General features: G+C 43.4%; 1 protein-coding gene and 1 long non-coding RNA gene across 3 annotated transcripts in view; one reads left to right on the top strand and one right to left on the bottom strand.

The window, feature by feature from the left end:
- The window catches only part of LOC112546609 (uncharacterized), a 79,082-nt gene that overhangs the window by 11,973 nt on the left and 48,470 nt on the right, over nt 1-18,639 (bottom strand). For both annotated transcript variants that reach the window (XR_012900575.2, XR_012900574.2), the window contains one exon: nt 5,100-5,209. This is a non-coding gene — a long non-coding RNA (uncharacterized LOC112546609). The remainder of the gene's footprint in view (nt 1-5,099; nt 5,210-18,639) is intronic.
- CLDN10 (claudin 10) overlaps nt 14,186-18,639 on the top strand; it is an 82,774-nt gene continuing 78,320 nt past the window's right edge. The window contains exon 1 of the mRNA XM_006128138.5: nt 14,186-14,475. Coding sequence (XP_006128200.1) covers nt 14,262-14,475 — 214 coding nt within the window. The 5' untranslated portion in view covers nt 14,186-14,261. The remainder of the gene's footprint in view (nt 14,476-18,639) is intronic.

The following is an 18,639-nucleotide window of genomic DNA, read 5'->3' as shown; positions in this document are numbered from 1 at the left end:
GCCCGCCCACTCTCACGGGCCCCAGCCCAGGGCCCTAAGGGTTCTGGTTCAATTGCCCCGAACCCGGCTGACGGGGTGCAACCCCTTAACGCGTCAGCCCACCAGTCAATCCTGACTCTGCCCTGGGCTGCTTCCTTCCCCTCCGGCTCCGGTGTTCCCCGACACCCAGCTGCCTGGGCCAACCGCTCACCGGGCTGAGTACTGCTGCCGCTGGGCCGCTCCTCCCGTTGACCGGGGCGGTCCGCTCAGCTCCTTCACTCCCCCTTGTCTCGGTGCTGCGGGGCCATTTTAAAGTTGGCGCCAGGGTCATGACCCCGGCGTCCTGCGGCGGTCCCACCCCTCGTGACGGGGCGTCCTTTAGTTGCCAGGGCGACGCGACTCCTATCTCCATGGCGCCCGGATGACGTCATCCGGCGTGCCTAAGGCCGGCACGCTCCGCGCTGCCGCCGAACACCGCGGGCAGAGCTGGGCGGCGCACGGCCTCCCGCTGTACAGTGCGGCTTGGGTGGGGGCCCCCGCCACGAGCGGGGCTGCCCCGTCACGCACATCCTTATCTTAATATTCCCAGGAGGAGATAGCGCTTTCTTTCTAGATACTGTAGTTTCTTACATTGGCAGAGTAGGGTAATGCCCGTCACCCAAACTGCAAGCCTCAGGTGCAGGGAGCCTGCATATGCAATGCAATAAGTTCTACAGCGGAGACTAGATGTGGGGTTCCCAGTTTGCACCCTCAGGACAGAGAGTCAGAATTTTGTTTATATACAGAATGATCAACAAGTGATTAAGATAAGAAAGGGCTGTTAGAATGTTTCCTAAAATCAAAGGACCTGTTCCAAGCTTGGTGAGTTGCAAAAAATAAGTAGCCTAAATTGTTGTATTTAGGAAAAGGTAACAAAGTTACTACAGGTTGCACCAGCCTGGTCTTGCTCTTGGGACCTGTTTGGTTCCAGATGAGGGATTCTGCAGGACCAGGGTGATCACTTCTGGCTCCGCTGCTGCTGGCCCCACCCCTTGCCATGCTGCCCCACCTGGATTCCCAGTTCCCTCAGAAGCCCAGCTGGGTGATGTGCGGGGCTTCCTCCCATCCTCCATCCCCCACAAATGGACCATGCACCGGGCTCCCTGGCTCCCCTGGGCAGCTCAGCTGGGTCTCATATGCTGGGCTTCCCACCCCTTCTACTGCCCAGCTGCACTACACACCAACCTTCCCATTTCCCACCCCCTGAGCCCCGCTGAGCCATGCGCCAGCTCCTGCCCCCCCTGGCAGCACAGCTGGGCAATGCACATGGCTCTCAGACCCCCCACTCCCTGCAGCATGTCCGGACTCTCTGATCCTCTCTGGACCATGGATTTTGCTGGAGCAGAGAGTCCCAGTTTATAGAGGTGCAACCTGTAATATCTTTGAGAAGATTACTGATTTTTTAGACAAAGGAAATGTGTCAAGTATCAGAGGGGTAGCCGTGTTAGTCTGAATCTGCAAAAGCGACGAGGAGTCCTGTGGCACCTTATAGACTAACTGAAGTGTAGGAAATGTGGTGAATCTAATCTACCTGTACATCAATGAGGCATTTAATACAGACTCATGTGAGAAATGATTAGTTAAATTGCAAAAGATGGGGTATGTCTACACTACCCTCCTAGTTCGAACTAGCGGGGTAGTGTAGACATACCCATGGGGATTAATATGAGAACCGAAAGGTGAATAAGGAACTGATTAAAAGGAAGACTCCCACATGTCATACTGTAAGGTGAACTCTCAGGCTAGATTAGAGGAAGGTTAGTAGTGGATTTCCTCAGGGATCAGTCTCAAGACCAATCTTATTTAACATTTTTAATAACTGACCATGGCGCAAAAAGTGGGAATGTGCTAATAGAACTTGCCGATGACACGAAGTTAGGAGGTATTGTCAATACAGAAGAGGACCAGAATATCATACAATCCTTGTAAACTAGAGTAATAAAAATGGGATGATATTTAATAGTGCAAAGTGCAAGGCCATGTATTTAAGGACTAACAAGAATTTTTCCAGAAAGCTGAGGACTTGTTAGTTAGAAGTGACAGTGGAGAAGAAAGTTGAGGGAATTGGTTGATCACAAGATGACTGAGCAATCAATGTGATACGGCTGTGAAAAGGCTAATGCAGTCCTGGGTTGCATCAGGTAAGGCATTTCCAGTAGACAGGGAAGTGTTAGACATTATACCAGCCACAGGTGAGACTTCAACTGGAATACTGTGTGCGCTTCTGGTTTCCTATGTTTAAGAAAGATGACTTCAAACTGGTCTGGGTTCAGAGAAGGACTACTAGGATGATCTGAGGAATGGAAAACCTATCTTATGATAGGAGACTCGAAGAGCTTGGCTTGTTCAGTCTAACCAACAGCAGGTTGAGTGGAGATGTGATGACTCTGTATAAATAGAGGAATAAATACTGGGGGGGGGGGACAGGAGTTATTTAGGATAAGCAGCAGTGAGGGACCCAGCCAAAATACATGTACATACATCAAGAAGTTTAGGCTTGAAATTAGAGGAAGGTTTCTAACCATCAGAGGACTGAAGTTCTGGAGCAGCCTCCCAAGGGGAACAGTGGGGGCAAAAAACCTAACTGGCAGCAGTGGCAACTAAGAGGCCAGGCCCCTTTGCATCACTGCCAGAGTGCCGCTTCAAATGCTCTGTGTGGCTCTGACAGCTGGGAAGGGGGCATGCCACGGTCTGGGTGCTGCTGAGGATTGGCCTCACCTATCTCATAAGTGGAGCCTGATGGTTTAGGCATTCTCACAGCACACCTAGAGATTAGGCGCTGCATAAAACACAGAGATGGAGCAGGAGTGTGTGTCCCAGAATAGCTACATGGCCTGGTGGTTAGGGCACTCAGCTGTGATGTGGGTTCAGGAAGTCCCTGCTCCAAAACAAACAGAGCAGGATTTTTCACAAGGGGGGCTGACTGGGCTTAGGTGCCTAACTCCATGGGAGGGTTTCAACTCATCAGCACCACGGGATCTGCTGCAGACGTGCTGGTCTGGGTGTCTGGGGTTGTCCCTGTCTGCGGCAGGCCCAGGTGGGCTGCAGGTAGGGACTGGTCTGGGCCAGGCTGGAGCACCCCCCATAAGTGGTTAACTCGTTCACCAATTAAACAGGATTTTACATCCTTAACCCCAACACTTTCATCTGCACTTTATTCCTAGCTAGCTTAAGTGGATCTCTGCTCAGTTTCTGAGAATCCCTTTTTAGACACCTAACTCTCCCCCTGCACAGGCAAGTGGTGCCAGCAGAGGGAGGGGATGCTGAGAGGGCCGAGCAGAGGAACAGGGAGGGGGCATGAGGAGGCACCACATTTAACAATTAAAATTTTGGCAGGGGCACAGAGGAGTGGTGTACTTCCTGAGTGCTGCCATGAATCGCCTGTATCCCCAGGCATTGTAGAGGGAGGCAGGGCACCTAATTCAGGACTGAGAATTCCACTAGGCAGCTAGACAGGGCCCCTAAGGGTGTAACAACTACATTCTTTTGTGAATCTGGCTGTATGTACAAAGAGAGTCTTGGAGCACCCGTGTAACTTGGAAAGACAAGCAAATCCACATGTCAAACAAGGCGCTCCTCCTCCTGTCCTGATGATGATTTTACAAACTCACTTAGCTGAGCAGCTTAGAATTCAATATCGGTATTAATTTATCACAAGAGCTACCCTTCACTGTAAACATGCATGTCCTACTTGTATGGCATCCAAAGTACACTTGAAATTTCAGAAGACTATAAGTTACAGAGTAGGAGTCAGAGAGCTGGGAATATGTTAGGTAAGAATGTTTTCTTTTAAGAATTTTAAGAATTGACTTGGGAACAATTACAAGTACCAGAAAGGACATTCAAAGCAAATACTACTTCTTTGCAAAGAGCATATCCTATGTATTTGTGATGTTTTTTCAATTGTGCCTACTATGGATATGAACAATTATCTGACATCTGATTAAAACTATGTACATTGAAAGGCCACTTCCTTCTGTGCCCACTCTATGGCTGTGTCTACACTGGCATGAATTTCCGGAACTGCTTAAAACGGAATACTATTCCGTTTTCAGTTTTTCCGGAAAAGGAGTGTCTACATTGACAGGCTGCTTTTCCGGAAAAGCCCTTTTTCCGGAAAAGCGTCTGTGGCCAATGTAGACGCACTTTTCCGGAAAAGAGCCCCGATCGCCATTTTCGCGATCGGGGCTTTTTTCCGGAAAAGACTACTGGGCTGTCTACACTGGCCCTTTTCCGGAACAGTGTTCCGGAATAAGGACTTATGCACAAGCGGGAGCAGAATAGTTTTTCCGGAATAGCGGCTGATTTTGTACAGTAGAGCGTCATTGCTTTTCTGGAAATTCAAGGGCCAGTGTAGACAGCTCGCAGCTTATTCCGGAAAAGCTGCTGATTTTCCGGAATAAGTGGCCCAGTGTAGACACAGCCAAGATGTTTAAAGCCACGATAGAGGAATACTGGATTCTGCGTGCAAAATCATAATGGCTTTAGTTGAACATTATGCAGAGGGTTGTACAATAATTGATTTGGAAAATATTTTTACTTAGTCACTTTCTGATCTCTTTGTTTTGGTGCCTCCACTATATACAAGGGAGCAGAAGATCATAGAGAACTGTGGGAAGCACTGGATTCCTGGCAGCAAGAGCAAAAAAACAAAATAAGCTCTTTAATCTACTTATAAGGATGATGAGTCATGCTCACTGTTTTGCACTGCCTTCTATCTAAATTGTGACTATAGAAACCAATATTGCAGAGACATTAGGGCAATTAGGATGAGACACAACTGGAGATAGTAAGGGAGAATGGGCTGCAACATACTCACTGTGACGGACCGGGCTGGGTCTGGGCACAGCTGAGGGTGTCCGCTCAGGGCAAATTGCTCAGCCTCGGGGCTCCTTACTGCCCCAGACTGGAGACCTTCCCAAACAGGCCACAAACCAGTCACACCGAGTGCTTCAGCTGCTGATCTGGCCAGCCAGAAGTCTTAGAAGCAAAACCCCTCAGACACTCCAGCTCTTCCTATACTCCAATCAGCCCCAGGCTTAACACACAGATGAGGGGTTATAGAACCCGATTGCACCTACCCCAAATGGGTTCTTCCGGTCCCAAGAAACCAGCCACAGTTCCCAGGATAATTTACACTCTGGATCTTATCCACAAGTTTACGCTGAGCCAATCCTTTAGAATCCAAAATCTAAAGGTTTATTATTAAAAGAAAGAAAAGCATGAGTGTAAGGTTGCTAAAGAATAATATATTACATGCATCAAATCACCCAGTTCTTGATACAGGCTCGTAGTAGAGATGTTCTAACTGCTGGCTTAAAAGTCTTTGGTGTACATCCTATGTCAGGATGGGTCCACAGTTCTTTCTGGCTCGCGGTTCCCTGCAAGGCTGCATTTGGGATTAGGAGCAAAATTGAAGGCAAAGATGGAGGGTGCCACATGGCACTTATATACCTCTCCTGGCATCTTCTTGGCCAGAGAAGGTTACATGGTCCAACAACCTATCCTTGTGTTCCAAGTCAGCAACCATTATTCTGGCTGGCTTGCAGGTATCCAGGCATTCCTTCAGTCTCTGGCACTTGGAGATCTATTGTCCCTGGAGCCTTGCTAATTAGCATAGCCATTGGCTGAGCATTCCTTGCCCAATGCTCAGCCACAGTCAGAGAATTTTCCAGCATCCCTATGGAGTACATGTTTATAACTCCACATACAGATATTATACAATTACATGAAGAGCATATACAGAATCAATAGAACATAAGCTTTCGTTTGACACCTCACATGGCCCCCCTTTGTACCAACCTTTGGGGCAAATACCCCCCTATGGATGCAGCAGTGATCTGTCTGCTTCCCTTAAAATCCAGTAACATGACACTCACTATTATTACTGCTTATGTCTCTGTGTCTATTACAGCACATCCAGGCCATGGCTACATTGATCAATGTCATCAAGAGCAGGGACTGTGCTTTAGCAAGGCTGCTCTGTCTGCAACTCAGTCCAGAAGAGACACATTAGGCTGGTAGGTTGTGGGAACCAATAGGAAAGAGTCTGACCAACTTTTGTTAATCAGGTTTGCAACCTGGGGATACTGTTGGTTCAACAGCTGCTTCAATATGCCCAGGTAGGAGTGGCGGCCATGATGTTCATGTTGAGAAAGTTTCAGGTTTTGCTTTGGTGTACCTACCTTGCCTGGTGCTTCTCACCTTCAGCACTTAGAGATGAGGCAGCTGCCATGCAGTTCACATGGGGCCCATTGCCCTGATACCCTTAAGGCCACTCACAACCTTTTCTTTTTAGAATGTGCAGCCTGCCCATTTGTTGCAGGGTGTTCTGCATAAGCAGCATATGAAGCTTATATTTAGTGATCTGCAGGGGTTTCTGATTCATTTCCAGGGCAATTAAGGGTGATGGTTTTATTCTACAATATAATAAAGTCATAAATGGTTGGAGTCTTGGTCATCTCAGAGTCATTTTTCACTGCACCATAACTACAGCAATTAAGAGGGAGTCCCGATGGAGCCCTTGAACTAACAGCTCCCTTATTTGAGGGGGCAGGACACAGAGCATTCAGTGAGGGGGCTCAGTTGCAGAATACAATTTCTGCTTTCCTGTCTCAGAGCCTGCATTTGTTGAATTTCATGTTATTCTACAAGGTACAGTTATTGCTTTCCCAGGCTTTTCCACAAAATGAAGGAAAGAAAAGGAGGAGGTACCTGAGGGCAATTGTGGTTTTGGAGACCTCCAGGAGATCTAAGAGGTCTCAGTGATTTAGAAATGGTTGTATAACCTGGCACTTGTGAGTGCTTATGCACCCAAATGAATTCCTCATGTTCGTTAAAGAGATTAATTTATATCAATATACAAAATTTAAAAGTGAGGTTATTACTTGCCCATATAAACTTTAATAACTTTCTGCAAAACAACTTCAGTTGCCAACTGAATTTAAAAAGAAACCCTAAATAAATAGAAGAAAATTATATTCTGCCCAGAAACATGCATATCCAACTCCACAGGACATCAACTTCATTTAAACACTCTCAACTGAGAGAGTCTTTTGGACCTTGATGATTTTTTATTTGCATGTTTAAAGAATGTGAGTATGAATGCAAGCTAAAGAGAAATTCAAAGCAGACTGAAAATATGCATGCATTTAAAAAGAGATCATAATATATGATTTGCACAATTGGTTGAGGCAGTTGACATCTTTCTTGCACTCCGAGCTGATTTAATCAGTATGTCCTCAGGCTCCTTTCAAGTATGCCTGGTGATATTGCTTATGTTCTTTTTTTTTTTATTAAGAACAGGCATGGTTAAAAATAAACCTGAAGATAACCCTCAAGATTAAATTATCTGCTCGTTCTTTACCAGTATCCGTGCCACACACATCATTGTATGGTACTAATAATCACTTAGGCCATGCACAGAAATTTACCTTTGACCCCTCTTGAGGGAGCGTGCTTTTCCATTCCTCCTTTGTCCCACCCCCGCTCTGGTAGAAGCTCGCTCTTCCTTCCCCACACTAACCCCACAAGCCATTGCTTGTTCATCCCTTGCCCTGCAGCTCCTGGGGCTGGGAGGAGTCCTGTGCTCCGAATGTTTATGGATTCATGCTGCTGCTTTCTCCCCTCCACTCTCCTCTTGCTGATGCTGCTACTTATATAATGCCACGAATTTACAGAGCACTTCACAAACAAAAAAAGTGTGATAATAACAATAAAAGAGTTGGTATCCAACAAATGGTGGGAAAATACATATGGTTTGTTTTTAATTTTTACTATAAGACTTACCCGGCATTGTTTGGGTCCTTCAGGGCAGGGGGCTGGCAGTGTGGAGGATGCAGGAGTCAGGGCAGGGGCTTGGAGATGGCGGGGGGGGGGGAGAGCAGGGCAGGAGGCTGGGGGTGTGGGAATGTGCGAATTGAGGGGTGAGGAGAGGTTCAAGGGAGGGGCTCCCATCCGGCAGGGCTTTCTGTCCCCCCATTAGTCCCCTCAACTAACCCCCCAGGCTGTCACAAGTCTTTTCTCTCTCTCTCTTTCTATCCCAGCCCCCTAGTGGCCGCTCTCAGTATTTTCCCGCTTCTCTGTCTCTCCCTCCCTCCCCACCCCCACTTTTTCATGTTCTGTAAAACAATCCCATTCCTGGCACTTCACATTTTCTTGGCACAACCAAACCCTGACCATGCTTTAAGGAAGGTTAAGAGGAAGCAATATACAGAGTGTCCCTGCTATACATAGCCTTAGTATACGTCGGTTCCGCACTAATGTCGTTGACTCTTGTGTTATAAGTCCTCCCATTCCTCACTCTTACATTGCACACACACGCACACATACACCAAAAGACCAATTTGCACAAACAGAAGTCAGCCACAGGGGAAAAAAATCCCCACTTTATGTCATTTCGCTATACATCCATGTTTTTTGGAACATATCTTGGATGTATAGCAGGGACACACTGTACCAAATTTGATGGTCCTAGCTCTTACTGTCTAGGAGGAGTTCTTTAACAAACTCACAGATGGACAGACAGATAGACATACATTTCTAAAATATATAGATAAATTAAATGTATTTTTAAATAATGTGATAAAATGTAATACTTCAGTGAGGAGTAATTGAAGGTTTTTAAATGTGCTCATTAACAACCCTAATACCGTTAATCTGATTTTATCATATAAGGTCACGATCACTAGAGTAATCAGTTTTATCTGAATTCAGCTATTTTTGCATAAATTACTGTTGTAATCCAACCAGGCAAACATTACTACAGTGAAAATATCAGAGGCAACAGTGTGTTTTTATTGAACTTTTCATTTGAGTTAAAGAGATAAATTTATATCAATATACAAAATATAAAAGTGAGGCTATTATTTGCCCATATAAACCTTAACAACTTTCTGCAAAACAGCTTCAGTTGCCAATTATATTTTAGGAATTGGGATTTGTATGCTTTTATAAGAGCATGCCTGGAGCATATGATTTTCAATTAAGTTCCATAGGATTACATATTTCATGTGATTAATGATTTCTCCTCTTTGAAGTTTTAGATCAATAGTGTAATAGAAATCAGAATCTATGCTTTAATACAGGAGTGGGGAATCTAAGTGCCAGGGGTCAGATGCAGCCCCTGACTTACCTGTATCTGGCCCCTGAGGCTCGGGGCTCTCCCCAGCATTGAGGAGCCCACACTGGTGAACGGTGGGTTTTTGTTTGGTTGGTTTTGTTTCTCACTTGTGTGCAGCCCCTGACTGATTTTTCTGTGGGTCACTGGCCCTGACCCAAAAAGGTTCCTCACCCCTGCTCTAATGTTTCTTTTTCTTCCTTTTTCATTTGGAAATTCAGTAAGCTATAGAACAAAGTTCTCTTCTAATAGTTAAGACTCTTCAGTTATAAAAAAGACAAACCTAAGCATTTTCCAAGATGTTAATAGATTAACTTTTAACTCTACTTTGAACTTGTTAAATGACTGATTAACTTTTTCCTCAGTGTTTAACTTCAGAAATGAAGGCACAACGTAGACTTGTTTATTTCTTCCCATTTCCCACATACACTGTGCTTTTTACCAGGAACTCAGTAAAATTACTCACAACAGAGTACAATGCACCACTAAGTAGAAGATCATCATGAAAGCTTATGAACCACTTAAATCCCACTTAAGCACTTAGAATGCAGTTTGAAATTTAAGTGGTACATAAACTTGTGCAGGCAAGTGAATTTCATTAGTCAGTAAGCACTGTACTCAGTAGAAAGGGCTAGGTACACAATGATAACTTAGGTAACACCTAACGCCCAGACACCCTGCCACCAAGAAGAATTCAGAACCTGGAGATAGGCTTTGTCTTCACTTAATAGTTTAAAATACGGCCCCGGAAGTGCTTTCAACTGCAAGTGTGGCCACTACAGGAGCACTGGGAGAGAGCTCTCCTTGCACTCTTATGTAAAACACCTCTGCAAGGGGAGTAGCTTACAGTTCACACTGGCACTTTACAATGCTGTAACTTGTTGCGTTTGCGATGTATGTGTGTGTGTGTGTTTCACACCCCTGAGCCTTGCAGTGCTGTAACTTGCCGCATTTGGGGGGGGAGGAGGTTTGCACTTGCATATGTTTCACACCCCTGAGCCAGAAAGTTACAGCACTGTAAAGTGCCAGTGTAGACTTGGCCTTAGGCTCACAGAATGCATGGGGAAAGTCAGGCATCCAAAGAAAGGTCCTCAAAAGCCTGTTAGCAGAGCAGATTGTTGCCAAAATGTACCAGGAGTGAAATACAGAGGAAAGGGTGAGGACACATTTAGGTGTCCAACTCCCACTGACCTGGCTTGCCAGGGCAAAGTGCTTTCCTCCACTCAGGTTTCCAGGAGAAGGTTCGTGGCTGGGAGTTAGGCACCAAAGCCAGGCCAGCTGCAGAGATAGCCCATGTCCTATCAGGCAAAACTCAGACCCTTCTCCCATGGAAAATTAGCAAAAGCTGCATTTATAGCCAATAACCCAGCAGTCAGGTCGCTCCCTTAGAACCAGGTTTCAAGTCCCTGATCTTCATGTTTTGGAACAGAGACTTAAGTTCACATCTCCCACAACCCAGGTGACTCCAGCCTTCAGGGTAGAGTGAGATGGGCTGCTATTCTCTCCTCTTGGAACTGTTCCACTTAAATAATGAAACATTCATTAGGTTAGAGAAAGTGAAAAATTATTCTAATCCAGTGGGTAGGTCATTCAGGTGGCATGGGGGAGAGATGGAGGGAGACCTACCCCCAAAACACCCAATAGTCTAGTGGGATAGGGCACTGACTAGGAGCTGGAAGAGAGTGATAAAAGTCCCTGCTCCAAATCAGGCACAGCAGGGATTTGAATTTGTGCCATTTACAGTCATAGAGTCCAAGGCCAGAAGGGCCAATTGTGATTTCCTAGACTGACCTCCCATATAAGACAAGCCATAAAACTTCCAGAAAATAATTCTTATTTGAACTAGAGCACAGCTTTTAGAAAAACATCCAAAATTGTAAGTCATAGAGAATCCATGACTGTTCTCAGTAACGTTGATATTCACATTTTTGCCATATTTCCTGTCTGAATTGTCCAGCTTCAGCTTCCAGTTATTAGATTGTGCTATACCTTTCTCTGCTAGACTGAAGAACCCATTACAGTAAACTTCCGATAATCCGGCACCTTTAGGACCCAGGGGGTGCCGGATTATCAGATATGCCAGACTATCAGAAATGGGGGGCTATGAGGGGTCTGGGGTGGGAGGGATGCCACCCCAGACCCCTCATAGCCCCCCCTTCCAAGAGTCCGGCTCTGCCCCAGGCATCCCCGATTCAGCCACTGCTGGTCAGTTTCAGAAGCGGCTGAATCGGGGACACCTGCTGCAGAGCAGCTGGAGTGCTGCCAGGTTGGTCCCATAGTGCCGCCCCTTGGGGCTGCGGGACCAACCCAGCAGCACTCCAGCTGCTCTGCCCCAGGCATCCCCAAGAGCAGCTGGGATGCTGCTGGGTTGGTCCTGCAGCCCCGAGGAGTGGCGCTACGGGACCAACCCGGCAGCACTCCAGCTGCTCTGCCCTAGGAGTCCCCAAGAGCAGCTGGGGTGCTGCCGGGTTGGTCCTGCAGCCCCGAGGGGCGGCGCTATGCCCCCAGTTTCCCCGATTCAGCTGCTGGTCAGTTTCAGCAGCGGCTGAATTGGGGAAGCCAGGTGCAGAGCAGCTCCTATTGTCCGGCTGCCATGAACACTTCCGGGTTCCCGATGGTGCTGGACCATCAGGAGTGCTGGAGCTTGGAATCCAGACCAATGTAGTTTTACTGTATTAAGTATTTATTCCTATGTGGAGACTTCTAGAGACATCTTAGGTGAGTGCCCTAACCACTAGGCCATCTGATACATGCAATTGCCCCTAGCTTTCTTTTCAGACAAATGTCAAATTTTACACATGCTTTGAGAATGCCCATGGGATGGGCCCCACTGGAGTGAGAGGTGAGGGAACATGTAAACTGAAGAATTCCTCTCTGGGCTGCTGGGACTTCATCTTCAGTGAAGGGTGTAAGCTCTTGTTAGATGTGGGGTAGTACCAGCACTTAAATGGCTTTGCACATGGCTACTGGCAGAAACTTGAACACCTATTGGACTTGAGTATCTCTGGAGCTAAGCGGAAGCTGAGTAGTGATTTTGAGAATACCAGGATTGCAGAAATAGTGGATTTAGGTACCTAAAGGGGCAGTTAGACACTTAATATCTTTGTGGATCGTGCCCTAACTGTTTACAGGACTGGGCTCCAGGAATTTTTCATCTGATTGCCAAAAGGGGTAGTAAGTAATTTCTCATTGTTCTAAGTTCAGCTTAGTTTTAAACAGTAAATGCAACATTTTTCTCCTCATGTGATAAGTTAGATCAAAAGTTCTTACTGGTGTTAGATAAGTATGGTAACTAGTTCGATACTAGTATAGTCAATACAAACCTGACTTCAGGCCTATATTGACTTCACTAAAGAATAGACAACCATTCATGTAAAATAATTTGTTGATTTGGGGAGGGAAAAGACATCTCAGATCCCGAATATTCATCTTCGCTGATTCTCTCCAGTCCCTGCATAAATCAATATCGTCTTTAAGAGAAATTTTGAAGGGCCCAAGTTTATCAGTAATAAAATATGTATCTCTGGGGTACTGTTCAGTGATGGCATATTTAAATATTCTCTATTCCACTAGCATTCTAATAGAGTATGCATATTTTTTTAAGGTATACTTACCTTATGGCACATAGCCTATTACTGTATTCCCTAAGGGTATGTCTACACTAGCCACCCTAGTTCGAACCACGGTGGCTAATGTAGGCATTCGAACTTGCAAATGAAGCCCGGGATTTAAATATCCCGGGCTTCATTTGCATGTTCCCGGGCGCCGCCATTTTTAAATGCCCAGTAGTTCAAACTACGTGACTACCGGCTACACGCAGCATGGGCTAGGTAGTTCGAAATAAAGCTCCTAATTTGAACTACCATTACTCCTCATTGCATATCTTAAATTAGGAGCTTTAATTCGAACTACCTAGCCCGTGTCACATGTAGCCGCGGGCAGGTAGTTCGAACTACCGGGCATTTAAAAATGGCGGTGCCCGGGAACATGCAAATGAAGCCCGGGATATTTAAATCCCGGGCTTCATTTGCACATTCAAATGCCCACATTAGCCACCCTAGTTCGAACTAGGGTGGCTAGTGTAGACATACCCTAACAGTGAGGAGAAATTGGATTTTTCCTGTCTAAATTTAATCATCCTCATTGTTAGCACAGTCTGTTACAGGATGTCATTTTAGTATTCAAAGTCAAAGCTGTCTGTCATCTCTTTAAAAGTAATATATTAATGGGTACTTTCCATTTGTAGTTGGATTCTGAAGGATCAATCTATTCATTAGTCAAGAAGGAATCCATCCTCAGAGTTTAATTCTGTGTATGGATTTTTTTTTAATCTTCCAAAATAAAAAGGCACAAAAAAAGAGCCTGCCCCAAAAACGTTACAGTTTTAGGGTACGTTGACACAGCAGAGTTATTTTGGAGTAACTGACATTATTTTGAAATAACATAGCATCTACACAGCAAGCCATTACTTCAAAATGAGTGTTCTTCCATCAACTTCTTGCTGGGTAGACAGTGTCAAAAGCCGAAGTCAGCTATTTTGACTTCAGCTATGTATTGACGCAGCTGAAGTTGCATATCTTAATACAGCTTTTGCCCTGTAGTGTAGACATTCCTTTAAAGACAAAAGCTACCAATTTAACAACTGAGGACAAGTGAATTTATTTTGGACTCTTTTAAAATATATTTTTAAAAAATACCTCTTTAAAAGTGTTTTACTACAGCTGCTAAATGGTACTGAACAATTTGGACTCTGCACTTTTTTCTAGAGTTTTTAAGTTTCCAATTAACTGAAAATTAAGCATTAACTGGAGTACCAGAAATGAGAAAAATATGAAAAAATAAAGTTAATTTTAAAAATTAAAATTAATGTATTGATTTGAAATAGCTATCACTAATTATCTAAAAGGAAAAAATCACAATATTTTTGTTTCTTTGTCTATGATGCTTAGGTCTTAAAGTCAAGCACGCATGAAAAAATGTCTTGCATCCATATTAACTTTTTGTAACACTTGTTCAAGCGTAATTTTTTTGTTATAGCTATTGCTTACCCAGATGAGTAAAGTACTGTCCTCATACCACACAGTGACATTGCTAATTGTCCAGGATATAGTGAAAGCCAAGAAGCATGTTGGTGATTCAGATTTTAGCTTTTACCTTTTGTTTTGGTGGAATAGGAGCAGTTATTGCTGCCACAGTATCAAATGAGTGGAAAGTAACTAGCAGAGCAACATCAGTTATCACTGCAACTTGGGTTTTCCAGGGTCTTTGGATGAACTGTGCAGGAAATGCACTGGGTGCTTACCATTGCAGACCTCATTTTACCATCTTCAGAACAGAAGGTAAGTACAGGCAATTCTATTAGATCTAAGAGAGTGCATGAAGAACTAACTCTGTACAGGATGGTTAAGTAAGTAACATTTACAAATAACTATAAGAATTTCAATTAAGCCCTAAAGAGGAAGAGAATGATTTTGGTGGATACAACAGGGTATATCTAGAAACAATGGTATGAATTTAACAAAAGGAAAATGTAGGATGAATATTGGAAATAGCTTCCTGACAGTGAGATGTATTCATCTCCCAAAGAAAGAGGTAATTACACTATGTAAGAAGACATTTTTAAAAATAGCACCCCATACCGGACAGAGCTCTCACAAACACACTTTTGATAAGAAACTTCTGCTGGCAAGGAGGTAGACAAGACTAAAAGCAATTAAATATAGAAGAGCTCTATGTGAAACTAAATATATTGCTGGGGGAGTGTTATAATGACAAGGCCTGACATTTATTAGAATTTCTTACAATCATTAGAGCAGTGTGTCTCAACCAGTGGTACGACTACCCTTAGTGATACTCGAGAGAAGTCTGAGGGGTACGTCAACACAACTGAAATTTGAAGAAAACTGAATTTTTGTTTTAAGTTTTACAGCGCTTTATTATTTTTGTACTTTTTACCCCCAAAAATTTCGTCGCCTGCCTGGCTATGATTAAGTTGTTTAAACAAATGTGTTGCAACAGTAGAAAAAATGTTGTGTGTCTGAAAACTGTAGTTTTTTTATCATTATAATTTTTTTTTAAAAGAAGTACTTGATAAAAAAAAGGTTGAGAAACACTGCATTAGAGGCCTGAGCCAATGGAGCAGTTGTGTGTTGTCTTCTCTGTAAGCACAAGTGCCATGGAATTACTGATGTACTTAGACATAAGCACCTTTATATGTGGTTCCAGGATTGGGACCTAATATTCCACCTTTTAAGTTATAAAGCATGATATTGTAGAATGTGTGCTAGAGAGAGAGAGAGAGAGAGAGAGAGAGAGAGAGAGAGAGAGAGAGATGTGTTGTATGTCATCTATTGAATTGTATAAAACAGCATATGGAGAAATATTTTATTGAAAACATTTGCAGTACTAGTTAACATTTGAAACACTCAACAAGAAAGTCCTTTCTAACATTTGCATAGTAGCACTACTTAGCTACCAGCATCGAATTTTCTAAGGCTGGGCTCTTCTAGAGGAGGGTACGTCTACACTGCATCCCTAGTTCGAACTAGGGATGCAAATGGAGACAACCAAAGTAGTTAATGAAGCGGGGATTATCTCCATTAACATGATCTCGCCGGCGCGCTAGTTCGAATCACAGCTGATTCGAACTAGGAAGTGCGCGCCGGGACGCGTTAGTTCGGACTAAAGCCCTTAGTCCGAACTAATGTTACTCCTCATTACTCCATTTTTTGAGGAGTAACATTAGTTCGGACTAAGGGCTTTAGTCCGAACTAACGCGTCCCGGCGCGCACTTCCTGGTTCGAATCAGCTGTGATTCGAACTAGCGTGCCGGCGAGATCATGTTAATGGAGCGTGGGATATTTAAATCCCCGCTTCATTAACCACTTCGGTTGTCTCCATTTGCATCCCTAGTTCGAACTAGGGATGCAGTGTAGACGTACCCTGACTGAGGCAAATGAACAAGGTTAAAGTAGGTCCATCATAATCCAGTATGTGCTGGGGGGATAGTTCTAAAAATGACCACCATTAGAAATTACATAGAATCAGAGAAGAAATCCAGGCCAGAGGCAACTTTGCAGTTCCTTCTATGGGAGTTGCAAGAAGCACTAGTAGGGATTACTAATGGCCATTTCCTGGGTCTCTGGAAGTCAGAAGATTGTTTGCAGACCTCAGTGGAACCGAAATTTTACCCATCCAGAATATCTATGACTTTGTACATCTCCTCTGCCTTCAGAGCATCCACCTGCTTAGAATAATAGAAATCAATAAAGGAAAAATTGATTGTGAAAATGATATTGTGATGAAAATGAATTTATGGGTCTGAAGTTCCAGCCCCGGTGTAGGCAAAACTCCCATTAAGATCAACTGAATGCTTATATCTCATTATAAGTATTTTATCGCACCAGTAGTACTCAGAACCGCAAAAAAATCATGCACTAATTATCTGAATCAGTGAGAAATCTTTTACTTTTTGTATAATAGAGCTAAAATTAATCAAAGATGGAAAAAAGCTATAGAATCTCAATTATGCTATTTAAAAATCTGTTCTCTTCTTTTTTATGATTGTTTATGGATTGTAATGCTCATTTTTTTCTCGAGGTTTTTATTAAAAAGAACTCTTTCCTTTCAGGAGTATAAGTTAAATTTATTCTTTAAGTACTTCAGTGACTATAAACTTTCATTCTTATAATAATTGTTAGGAAAGTTATTTTCAATATAATCAATCACATTTGTGACTTAAAATTTTAATGCTTTGAACCACTGTCTACAACTGCATAATAATAAATATGCTATAAGTATGTATGATTTTTAAAAATAAAATATAACCAAATCCCAATAAACTTTTACTTATTAGTAGTTAATAATAATAATACAAATATAAAATTAAAAGCTTTGAGCACCATTTTTTTATTAAAATGAGATGACAGCAATGATTTGAACTGACATATAGTAAATCTAATTTTAATTAGCCAATGCAAGCATCTTCAGTGTGTGGTACTACATGCAGATGAAAATAGGTATGCAAAAATAATGAAGCATTTTGTTTTGTAAAATTACTTAATACAACATTATGATACTCTGAAGAAAAGAAACTGGCTGAGTGAGCTTTGCACATATTGTAAAATATTACTCTATTATCATTCCAAAAATAAAAAAGTTCCAGTGAGCCCATTGGTGCTGGAACAATTTTTAAAGTGGGAATGCTAAAGTTGGAAACCATGTTTTTGGGTTATTACTATTTCAAGCAGCATTCCCAGCACTCCGAGTTCCAGCATGTATTCCTGATCCTCAATGTAGCATCATTCTTATTAACATATTGACTGTGGGCAAGAATGGAGAAAGAGCTTTACTACTGCACACTTATTTTATGGCATTTATTTGCAGTTTCTTATAGCATACAATATTCAATTGGTTATGCAAGCTCTTCGGTTCTGTATTAGACAGCTGGGGTACAGGCAGAAACAATGAGTTCTAGTTCTAGATCTTCTGCTTACTGGTACTGATAAACTTCATGGCCTTATAACTTAGCAAGGTATCTTCTTTCTAAGGTATGTTCCCCCCATTTCACAGATGATAAAACTGAGAAGTTCCAGGGCTGGAAAATTGAATTCTGTCAGTAGTATAGCAAATCCAGTTCTCATTCACAGTTGTAATGCCTCTCAGAATGGAAGTGCCAGACTTACGTGTTTTGGCAGAGACGTCTGTAACAATTATACCACCATCACTTCTGTAGCCAAGAATGGAAGAGCCCAGGAATCCTAACACCCACTGTTCCACTACTGGCTAGCAAATAGCTGTTTAAATCACTGGTATAGAATAGTGTGTCATAGCTCCATCTGGTGGCTGGTTTCCTTAGAGGCTAATACAGTAGACTTCCAATAATCCGGAACCTATGGGATTTAGGTGGTGCCGGATTATCAGATATGCCGGACTATCAGGAGGTACTATAAGCAGGTTATATATATACTGTATATAAAGTGTTCTTAACCCTTTTTATTGTACATACTGTATACAGTATACTGTAATGTTTTAGTTTTTTTAAGCCTTTTTTACCCTTTTTGCTCAGTTCAGCTGCTGCCGCTGTTACCTTGTGACTCTTTTTTTGCCGAAGCTCACTCACTAGGCTCTTGCCATTTTGATGCTGGACTATCAGGAGTGCCGGACTATTGGATGCCAGACTATTGGAGTTTTACTGTAGCATCCTATAATTATCAGGGCTTTCATTAGCTTACATGGTAGAGGTCTGTGCAACTCACATAAAGGTTCTGGGTTCATAACTGTGACAGGACGTGGCAACCCAGCCCACACCACTTCCTGCAGCTCCCTTGGCCAGAAACAGTGAATGGGAGCCAATGGGAGCCAATGGGAGCTGTGAGGCTCCGTGATTGTGAATCCGTTAGTTCAGGGGTGGGAAACCTAGGGACCAGGGGCTGAATGCGCCCCCTGGCTTACCTGGATACAGCTCCTGAGGCTCGGGCCTCCCTCCAGCATTGGAGAGCTGT

Source organism: Pelodiscus sinensis, chromosome 1, assembly GCF_052426305.1.
Source record: "Pelodiscus sinensis isolate ZL-2025 chromosome 1, ASM5242630v1, whole genome shotgun sequence".
NCBI lineage: Eukaryota > Metazoa > Chordata > Testudines > Trionychidae > Pelodiscus > Pelodiscus sinensis.
This window is presented reverse-complemented; position numbering and strand designations above follow the sequence as displayed.